The sequence below is a fragment of the Rhopalosiphum maidis genome, chromosome 1 (genome assembly GCF_003676215.2).
Source record: "Rhopalosiphum maidis isolate BTI-1 chromosome 1, ASM367621v3, whole genome shotgun sequence".
Lineage (NCBI taxonomy): Eukaryota > Metazoa > Arthropoda > Insecta > Hemiptera > Aphididae > Rhopalosiphum > Rhopalosiphum maidis.
In genome coordinates this window covers 89,856,400-89,868,485 of record NC_040877.1, presented here as the reverse complement: position 1 = coordinate 89,868,485, position 12,086 = coordinate 89,856,400, and the positions used below count along the sequence as shown (strand labels likewise).

Here is a 12,086-nt window from a genome sequence, read left to right as displayed (position 1 = left end):
TCTAGAATGAATAAAAATAATCTTAATTATTTTCAATATTTAACCAATTTTACTATAATTTATTTCTGTACATCATTGTTATATACACCTACCATCAATATTACTAACATATTAATAATTTAATCAGCTTAGAAAAATTCAAATAGACACCATAAAATTTTAAAAAACTTATTTAATTTATATCGCGAGAATCTATAAAAAAATATATGATATGTATTCATATTTCATTTTAATACTTGCATATTGGTATACATCGATAATAAATATAATATAATACATTTTGGATATTATTATTATGTTTTAACATTTATTAGAATATATACAATCTATAATAACGGTTACAATATTAGCATATGGGCGTAGAGGATGTTTAATAAGTTGAGTGCAAGAATAAGTTGATTCGGCTAGTTAATAAGTGACAAGAACGGAAACGCTTATAAGAAGATAAGACAACTTTAGCGATCGTCTGCAGTCCAAGATCTACATGCAATGTATGAAAGGACGTTTGCATTTTGTAAACGTTGAATTTTTCGCCGCTTTCCATAATTGGAAACTATAATACCAAATGGGCTTTAGGAGGGTTATATAAAGAAACAATTTATTTTTCAAATTTATTTAGAAATTTGGAATGTTTACCTAGAAGTGGATACAGAGACTTACATCCAAAATTTAGTAAAGGCGTTTATGTTTTATATGCTCGGCCTAAGATAATCGTTTGTCAAAGATCAAACCTAAGTATTTGACGTTAGTAACCGATGGTATTTGACAGAAAAAGCGAAGGGACTACGTCTTGCCTAAGAGTAAACATAAAATGTGTAAATTTTTCATTACTAATTTTTATTTTCTATTTGGAATACCATGCTTCCATTCCATTAAGATGACTTTGCAAATGCTAGCTAACGACAAAAGGGTTTTCATTAGAAGTAAAAATGACTCAATCGTCGGTCAATTCAGCAACTGACGTTTTATGTATAAACTTAAATATATTTTGTAACCAAACAATTTTAGTACATTGATATATCGCAAGAAATATATAATAATTAATAAGTATATATTTTTGTTAGTTTATACATATAAATATAGGTATTTGTTAAAGATGTAAGTTAATTCTTTAAACAATAAACACGTTTCGTTATAAACCGTAATAACTTTTATCTAGATTTTATTTTTGAACGATCATGAAATTACAATATTTTACATTACGGTTAAATTGTATACCCTTAGTATATTTCACCGAAATTACTATTTTTAAATTACATGCTATATTTTTAATTTTATAATCTAAATTCTAAAGCATCAGAATTATTAAATAATAATAAATATCATAATAAAAATAAAAATAAAGTAGCATCAATTGTGTTTCTACGAAGTATAATATGTACTATGTTAATTTGTAATTAAAAAGTGTTTATAAAATGGTTTATAACGTTAATGGTAAAATAGAAAGTCTTGTACAATTAGTTTTGGTGTGAATTAGATTTAAATTTCAAAATTTTGAATTCTGTTTGAATACATATTAGTTATGTCACAAAGTAATCAACGGTAAATATTTTGATATTATTCATAATTAATAAGAGTACAAAATAAACTACTACCTAGTACAATATGAATACTACCATGTAATCATGATGAATTAAATGCATTAAAAAGTCTACATTTTGAATGACAAAAGAGATACACCATACGTGACTATTTATTTGCACTTGCTGCACAATTATTTAGATAAGAAAGAACCGTGGACAAAGTTACTCCAACATGCAATAAGTTAATACAAAAAACTATAAATTATTCATAATCCTAAATTAAGTTGATTAATAATAACCGTAAGTACAGGTATAACCTATTAGGACGATTTTTAATACCCGTTTAAACCAAATCATATTACGTAACATATCCCTCTTTATCGAGCTTTTTATATTGTTAACTCAAGAGTACATACAAAAAAATTACAATACTTCGAACCACTAGTGTATTATATGTTGATATTTTAAAATTTTATAAATGGATATTATAATATCATATTATGATGATCCTGAATCGTAATAATGTTATAGATAGCAGACAATAAGTAGTAAATACTTATAAATACGAATACATTAATACAACAAAAAAGTATTTTATATTAACTGTCGATATTTATAAATACCATTGACTTTTTGGCGGTGTATTGTAGAAGTAAGTTTTTAGAAACGTTTAAAGCATTTGCTGTAGACCCTTGTGCAAAAATTACACCTAAAAATCTTCTTCAATGTTCACCAGAATGCTGACACATGTTAAAATTATAAATGTAACATCGAATTACAATTGCATTAGGTATATCAAGATGTGCAGATATTCGACGAACTTATAAATGAACTGATGGCCATAAACGAAAACACTTTATATTTATACATCATAAATCATTATTTATATAGATGTATATAGTGTTACTAAAATCGTCTTCAGTAGCGTGTTAAGCGCTATATCACGAAGGTGTTCTAAACCTACCAATATATTAAAATGTTTAAATACTATAAATTATAATTTCTAAATTTCTGAATAATGGCTACAAAGACATATCAAACCGTTTATTCTTAAGGAACCTGTCTAAAAAGTGACAGTGTGCACCCCATCTTGATACGTTGCTCAAGCAACGGACAGCACGCATCGTTGACGGTCCTAAAGGTGATCAAATCTCGTTTCGCTACTACACTAATAAAAATTATAATATGCACTCATGAACGACAACTCTACAGCGATTGATTTTTCTATAATACCCTATGATAAATCAAAATTCAGAACGAGAAAAACGAAAAAATAACGTTAACAGTAAAATTAAGAATTCTTTTTTTCCTGCAGAAATGTGATCACTGTTTAGTGATCCCTTTAAGAGTGTTAAAGTTCTTAGATTTTCTACTTCAATACATTTTCTGCTAGTTAATTATTCATGATTTTTTGTTACCCATCAGTTTTCTATATCACAACAGTTGCCGCCGCCTCCAGTCTCGTCATAGTTTGCTTCAAGAAAATTTTCAATCAAATCGTTTTGACGTGTCCAACGGTTGTCTTCAAGAGCGTATATTATTATAATAATGTGCACTGTAAGGAAACGAGTCTTGAGCGGGCTTCCATATCACCACAGGCCAGACAAAATACAATGTCACCAAAGGATTAAAGCGGCTCACGAGGGTAAGAATATAAGTTGCACAACGTCAGCTACAATATTCACAAATTACATGTAGGAACTATGAATACGAATATTGACAACATTCATTTTATACGTGTCAACAACACTTATTTATATAATACATGTATATACAATTAATATCTACGTATGTTGTATAAAATAAGTATGTTTGAAAAGTAAAACCTCAGTTGGATGACATAATATGCTTATTTATTATATTATTTAATACCTGATAGCACCGTACAAACTATTAGTTATAATATGTAGATCGTGTATATTAGATTTACAGCGTTATTATATTATTGTTATTGGTAGTTGACAACAGTATGGAATTTGGTGGATAGCGAAAGACAAAAACGCAGAAAACATAGGACGCCGTAGTATTTAGATAACGGTAAATGTAAACCATCTAATATTAATATACTTAATAGAGAACCAACAACAGAGATTAGAAATATATGCGTGGGTGTTTTTTTTTTTATATTAACTGTAAAAATGAAACGATATTCGTGCTTTACTGCTTAAAATACTATTTAACAACAATCAAAAGGATTACCTATAATTATATAGATAAAAATTCCCAGTAAATCAAATAAATACACACCAGTCCACATTTACGTGTCGTTCAGTACCTTGAGTTTTAAATGCATGTAATATTACTGAAAACTTGTGCTATAAATTAGAATACCTATTTATAAAGATAAGGTGAATCCACGAAAATATCTTTAGGGGATACCTTTATCAACAGATTATATTTTACTTTCTTAAAAACATGAATAGCACTTTTTATTTCAGAAATATACAGTATTATGATACATTGAACAATAATTCAAAAAAATGTATACTGCACATTTTACCAAAAAATATTATGGTCGATGTCACATCTTTACTGAAAAACTGACCTTAGATCAACACATTCTATCACTACCAATTTTTCAATAAGTAAATTGCAGCATTATTAATTATTGGAAAGAAAACATCCAAGCCTATAACAGAGTGGGGAAAGTTGGCTTTGTATATTATTATTTATAGAACCAGAGTTTCTAAGATTAACATAATTTAAAACCGGATTCTTTAAAAGCATCAGGCATATTGTAAAATGTAACTAACCTATACACAATCATCATTCATCAGTCATACTGTATTCAACAAGTTCACTCATTAAATCGGAATATTTTCTAGATCAATCGGTAACGTCAGTGGTTAATTTCAACAATCAAGAAAATGGTATACAACATTAATTTATCACTGACGCTGACGACTGATAATGTATATAGCACGGGATGAACAGCTGACACGGGTCGTGCGCTACACCAGAGGGCACACGCCAAAGTACAGGCTATAATAATGCTATATAATATCATTACTGTGCTCATAGAAATTCAACATTATGTGATAATTTAAATTGATTTTATATAATATATATTGTTGACAGTTACGAAATTGTTTTCACATACTCTAAATATTTATCTGTCGAAACAATATACAGACGTCCGTAGCAGACATTTGCATCTCTCCCATTTAACACTTGTCAGATAAATAAAAACCTATTTGGTAAAATATTATATTCTAAGAAATAGTGTCAAGTCCGTATGTTTGGTATGAGTACCTATTAGTTGACATGGACAGGCGCGGACTGGGATATAAAAAGTATTAAGAGCCCCGTTAAAAGCACGAATTTGTAATTTTATGGACAATTTCCAATATGTTTTACTAGTTGGAATATTATAACTGTCTATAGCATATTTGTACCTACAACCTATAACTTTGATTTTTACGTATTATGGTATAAGAGCAAAATATAAAATGGGGCATGGTGAGCTGTAGCACACCTGTACCCCAGAGAGTTCCCGCCTGGACATGGAGCATAGTTCTATACTAAAAATATATTATTAATGCAAGATGGCTAACAGATTATATTTATATTTATTATATAATTACTATACCTAATTAGTAATTAATAATAGTAATAAGTAAGGCCCGGATTTATATAAATTTATATGTTTTTTCAAACAATCTAAAAAGTAGCTATATAAGCTACAAGTTTGAATTATAGTCAATAGATCTGAAATACAAAGTTATAGTTTGCATATTTTTGCATATTTTGTCATTTGCGACACGTCACACGTACAACATATTTCTGAATTTTAAGATTTTTCTTTGCATATAGACGATTTTTAAATGCATAATATGTAATATTTTGATTATATTAATTAAAAAACGTATTTATGGTTATATTTACTGTCAATACAATTTGCTTTTGGTAAGTATTTATTTTTATTTAGCCACATAGGTACACCGAATTTATAAAATAAAAAAGATATGTTTTCGTTATAACTTTTTTAGATTAAAATTATAATATTCGACATCACCATTGAAAATTTATCATAACATAGAATAATTTTATGAAAAGATATTAAAAATAATTAAATTAAAAAATTGTATAGCATATTTTTTGGTTTGAAGGTATTACAAAATAAGGGCATAAATGCATATTTTTAAGATTTATAGAACATATATAAATCCGGGTCCCAGTAATACGTATAAAACCAAAAATTCAAACTTCAAAAAAAAAATACACACGATTACACGTATAGTTGAATGAGTTAGTAATTTGAATGTTAAAATTACTCGAGTTGTTATTACCTCACGACAAAAAGAATCACAGAAAAGAGACACTTTTTAAATATAATATTTGGTATTAAATTGTTAAAGGTACGGATTATATTTAGTAAATTCGTAAAATGTATAATATTGAATTTAATTCAAATTAACGCACTAAAATGTCAAAATTAAAGTGACTATACGCCTAAAAAATAGGTTTGTATGTAGTATTATACATTTTTATATTTCATTATTTTGTGTAAATATTACAGTATATCTAAATTCATATAATTGTATCAGTTCAAAATTTTAATATCGTAAGGGAATATAATGTGCAAATATATAATCATTAATCAACATGATTGTAGTCCGTATAGATAGTTAAATGTTTAATTTTCTGGTCTATCAATCAATAAGATAGATATACAATATTAATAATTGTTATATTATGTATCAATTTTTCTTAATTTTTGAATACCTAATCCGTTAATACAAACTACAATCTCCGACCTTAAATGATTACGGAGAAGAAGAAATTGAAACGATTCAGTAAAGCAAATTCGAATTGCCTTGTCTAATTGGGTGTGTCGACGATTTCAAGTCGTTTTCAATCTTCATCACTGTTTATGGCTCGTGAGCACAATGAGATAAGATATCGCTCCGGGTGGTTTTTATCGCTTTACGCGTGCCTTGAGTCTATTCAGAGTACACTAAATCCTCAAAACCGAACAGTTAGCATTCGCGCCACAATATTTATAAAAAAAAAAAAAAGTAATTACGAACGATTGATCAAACATTACAGTAATTACTAACTGTATACTTCTAATCTGAATCCATTCATTTGTATTGTGTTGTCAACGTATTAGAGTGGACACTTTATAAATTTCATTTTTTTTTTTTTTTTTAATACTTTACAGACAATCATGTTTTCAAGATAAGTAGGATTTTCGTAGTATCAATAATTATTGTCAAGAGCAAAATAATAAAATAATAATATTGTACTCCTCGTGAAATGCAAGAAACCTATTAGGAACATAACAACGTTTGGAGTGGCGTTTGACGTGTGCTTGGCTTCGCCATCACGAAACGGAAAGACGACGAGGTGCTCGCGGAAACGCGGTCGTGTGCGCATAATAATAATAATAATAATAATATTATTATTATTATTTCGCGCGTTCGTGTCGGGGAAAAAAACGCACTAGAGGCGTATACCAATGTACGCAGTACCTTGGGAAAATAATAATAATAATAAGTAATAACCAATACGATGACGGATTATCGGGGCGGGCGGGGAAACGGAAAGAAGGATAAAACCCAATCGTAGGTATTTATCCGAGATGACCCTTTCACCCGTGAAACACCACGGTCCGTGTTATCGGATATGCTGACACGATTATCTCTTCTTTCCGTACAGCACAGGTGGGGTAGGCAGGTGCCGCGTTCCGTACAATTTTAGTATTTTTAATTAGCAACGCTCGTTTTCTCGTGCGTTATAAAGGTACACACACACACACACACGCCACTGCCACCAACGGCTGGTCTCCCTCTTATCAATGTTTGTTTGAATGAGACTGCTCGTGCGTGTACGTTGGATGGATATTGCGCGCGAGCGTACTCTTTGTACCGAGGAGATGATGATACTGTTTCTCCACACGAGCCACCCACCTCCGCTATAATTCCCGAGACCGGTGGTCATTATAGTCATCGTCGAATTCGGCCGAAAATCGACTTTCGCCCGAGTCACGCGTCCGTCGTTTCACGTTGTCTGGCCCGTGGTGTCTCGTGCGCGCGCGATCGCCCTGGTTTTTTTTCTCGTTTTTCGGTTCTGTTCCGCCGATCGACGCCGTCTGTCGTTGCCCACACACCACCACGTGCTCTGCTGTCGCGCTTGGTCCATAAATTAGCATCGATTACGCGCGCGCCAAAACGCGGTTCGTCGACGGGTGACCTCTACCGTAGTACGCACGCCGCGGTGGAGGTCACAATAAAATTCTCCGCGTGCACACACACACACACACACTCTAGAATACCTAATATATTATTATAATATAATATAATGCGTTCGGTGTATTCCGTCCGATCCGATTTCAGTAGCAACCCGACGCGCGACAGTCTCACGTGTACGCGGTACACAGGTGTGCGGGGGGGTACACGGACCCCGGCGACGAAGCCCCGCCCGCCACACCGTAATAATACCCCACGACGATCTTTTGTCCCGATACGCACAGGACACTGACCCAAAGTCGATTATTCTCAGAATTATTAATAAGTATCGCCACTACGTTCGGAGTTCTTCAAAACGAATATATTTAAAACGTTTCCGAAGTGGTGGTGGCGAGACGGTGGGGGCAGGGGATCAGAAAGAAAAATCGGGTGGTATAGTAGGCACTTGATTAATGAATTATTACGTTACACGGACAGGTCCGGTGGGTGGACGAGTTGGGGGTGTGTAAGGGAATTGTGTGTGAACAACAAGTCGTGGGGGGGGGGGAAACGTCGTTTTATAATAAATTATTATAATATAATAATATAATACTGTTATATTCTACGTTAAACGGATAAGAATCGTCGTCTTACCTTCCATCCTGCGGAACTGTTGCTGTCGCCCTTGTCCTTGAAATACGGTACGTTCTGCACCATCCACTCATAGATCTGGGACAACGTGAGCCGCTGTTCCGGCACCGAACTAATGGCCTGCGTGATGAGATCCGCGTACGACTGATTACCCCATGCGTTCCGCCGGCTCGACGTCTTCTTGACCGGGCCAGCGACCATACCGCCGCCCTGCTGCTGTTGCGGCGGGTGCAGCCCAGTTCCGGACGACGGCACGCCGCCAACCGCACCATCACTACTACCGTTTCCTCCTACGCTGCCGCCCACGTCTGCGACAATGTCCAACAACTGCGGGGGACTGCCCTCGGGCATCTGGGACCCGCCGTCCTCGGCATCCGGTCTGGGCAAGGGCCAAGTGTTGGATCTGGCCCTTTGCAGCGGTTCCAAACCGTATTCCATGGCTTTCAAGACGAACGTTTTTTTTTCTTTTTTAATACGACGGATAGAATACGCACTTGTATTAAACAAAAAATAAACTTCCACGTGAAACCGGTTAACGTAATATAAACCCAACGCCGATAAGAGTGTAAACAGAGGGAAACCAAATATTTACAATAAAAAATGAAAAACGTTCGGAAAAAAAAAAAATCGTTTCAATTGTTCAAACACGAAAGGTAATAATTATATACACATCGTACATATATTATACTCAATGTATGTGTTTAAAATATGTTGAACTGTATACATGTACACATTATTTTAACAATATTAAATCGCGGACACACAACAGACTGAAATGCGCTACGGAACGCGAGCGTCACAAGTGCACACTAATTGCGCCGCAACTGAACTGAGTAACTGACGATATGTGACGACGACGGCGACGCAACGAAAAAACGCGCGCGGGGGAAAAGTCACGAGGACGACACTACACTACGACGCAGCAGTCGGTGGCGGCGGCGACAGCGTTCGTTGGAGTGCGCGCACCGTGAAGTGGGCCGGTGGAGTGCGGACGACCTCGACGAGGTGGCAGCCGGGCCCACTGCCGGCAGCGGCGGCAAACGGGTCAGTGCTGCCATTACGCCGACGTCGAACAACCGTGGATCGCCGTCGCCACCACGAGAAACCATGACCTTCCGCGCGAAGTGTGTAGGCCGACCATAATATTATTATGGTCGCGGCGGCGAACACGACGACGACGATCACGTGTTGTGTTTATAATAATAATAATAATATGTAATATTATAAATATATGAGTGTGTGTATATTAATTCAATAATATTATACTATTCGGGGTATGGCCGGGGGTGTCAAGGACAATATTATTTTTGTACGACGGCTACGAGATTGACCCGATCGCCCGACCATTCGTTTATTATTGGACACAACTTTTAATACGCGTATCTTGTAATTACCCACTCTGTATTTAATAATATTATAATAATATTAATAATGCCGTACAAATAATGTGTACGGGTGTACAGACGGAGACGGGTGGCGGCGGCAGCGTTTTGAATTTCGTCGAGTGTGCGCGTGTTATATTATTATAATATTATGATTATTTATATAATAATTATTTTATCGTAATTATTTCGAAAATCTCGTGGAATTACCCGGACTCGATCGCTGGTTGCGTATTTCGGATGGGCCGAGAGAAGGGGAAATCGAAACATAAATGAAAACAAAAACAAGCACCTATCTACCTACGACGTAATACAAATATAATATTATATAAAATACTCGGTTTTCGTACACGTTGATTAAGTTATTTGTGTATCTTGTTCAGAGGTTTTTGTTTTGGTACGGAGCCCGTTAGCAGCGAGTACGAATTTGATATAAACATTAAAAAAAAAAAGAAGCGTTTTGGGAAAACACGATACTGAATTTGCTCCTCCTGTTTCAATGAATGAGTTTTCGGCCGTAGTTAGTCATACACAAATTAGCCCAAAATACGTCAACGTGTCAAAGACCAAAGTTCTTCCAATTTGAGGTTTCTTCATTCAGTGAAATATGTCCCTTTTTTCTTTTTCTTTAATCATATACATCTTCATCCTCACATTTCCTCATTTTTATATTTTGTACAGATAGTGAATTCAAACAAATATATGTATGCAAAAGTGAAAAGAAATTGTATCGTTTTAATGTGACTACAACTTCATATCATTATTGTTTCTGTTATTATTATTACGTGCAAATTATTTACGAATTGGAAACGATATTGTACTGCAGTGTTCCCAGTTCCGGTCTAAGTTTTGATAATAAAGCGACCTTGAACGATACGAGCCAATCATATAACACAATGCATGATATTTAATAATTAGTTCGTATTATTAAGCTATTCATAACATATTTCACCCGATTTAATGCATTTTTATTTCAGCAGAATCGCAATGATTTGTTTCTCTTAACTTAACGGCGTATTATACATCACAGGTGTGGTTAATGGCCAGTGGACAACAAAAATAATTCGATAACACTTTCCGCAGTGGGTGGTACCGATGTGTCAAGCCTGCAACTTATAGTATAAAACGTCGTTATTATATCTTTAAAAAAATATAAAATAAAAATTAGTAAGTATTATTTTGTTAACAAGGTGTTAGTATAGTATTATGTTATTGTATCGCTAAAAGCGGCTACAATATACTGCTAATGAAAATATATCCTCATCACACGAAACACGTGAAGAAAGTCTGCTGAATAAAAAAAAAAATTAATATTTACAGTTCAGAAATAAAAAACGTATACAAATTGTGCATAAATACTACAAGTGTCTTTTTATGTTTTACCGACTGGTTTTTTTTTCATATCAATATACAGTTACTGTATAACTACTAGTGGTATACATATTTAAAATAAATATTCTTTTTCTAACAATTTATAATGATCATATTATGGACGGCCGGGCGGGTCAGTCTTGGTACCGAGACGTTGAATGGCCCACCCTGGCGTCAACACCGTAACTAAATTACTAGTTGCAACGTCGACGTGTCGATTTGTACGGTTTTGCACCCGGTAACTCTGTTAAAATCATACTTCATAACGTTTATAATTGAGACAATTGAAGCTCACTGCAGCAAGAGTGCAAGACAGAGGTCAAAACTTAAAAATATGAAAAACAGTCACACATTTTGACGTACATAGTGTCGTAATATTCATCAACCGATATGATGATAAATTATGGTATTGTATAATTTTACTTTTAAATTTCAATACCGTAATGGGATGGTGTTTTTAATGAAATTTTCCGTTGATAAAAATACCTGTGTGTGTGGCCGCTTGTGTACAGTTTAAAATTCCGAATAAAGCACAATATAAACCAAATAGCTAAAAAAATTCCATATCTCGTGGTTTTAACATTTAATCTCTTTTTCATATCTCTCTGGTTGTTTTGTATCGTCTCCGTAAAAGGATTCCTTTTGTACTCTTATTAATTCTAACTATTTTAAACATCAAGCAGCACATTAAATAAAAAACCGTCCGTGTGGCTCAATATTATTATTATTATTATTATTTATTATTACGGTGTTTTTATCCATTAGTATGTAAAATATGTACATGTAGAGTGTCTCTTTGTAGTTTGTTGTCGTCAACCCTTTATAATCTTTTGGATTATTTACAAGCAGTTTCGTATTTTACGCACATTTCAAAAATGTTAAATAATATTAATCTAACCATGTACAATACACATCTGGGCACGCCCTTTAGACGTTAAAGGTTCTCTAAAATATTTACACGAACACACAGGTTTTTGTACTTATTGATA

The 12,086-nt window shown here is 33.7% G+C and overlaps 1 protein-coding gene across 1 annotated transcript in view; it reads right to left on the bottom strand.

Annotated features, from left to right (window-relative positions):
• Positions 1–9,319, bottom strand: part of LOC113550905 (forkhead box protein O-like) — a 40,236-nt gene extending 30,917 nt beyond the window's left edge. The window contains exon 1 of the mRNA XM_026952860.2: positions 8,348–9,319. Coding sequence (XP_026808661.1) covers positions 8,348–8,782 — 435 coding nt within the window. The 5' untranslated portion in view covers positions 8,783–9,319. The remainder of the gene's footprint in view (positions 1–8,347) is intronic.
• Between the last annotated feature and the right edge of the window lie 2,767 nt (positions 9,320–12,086).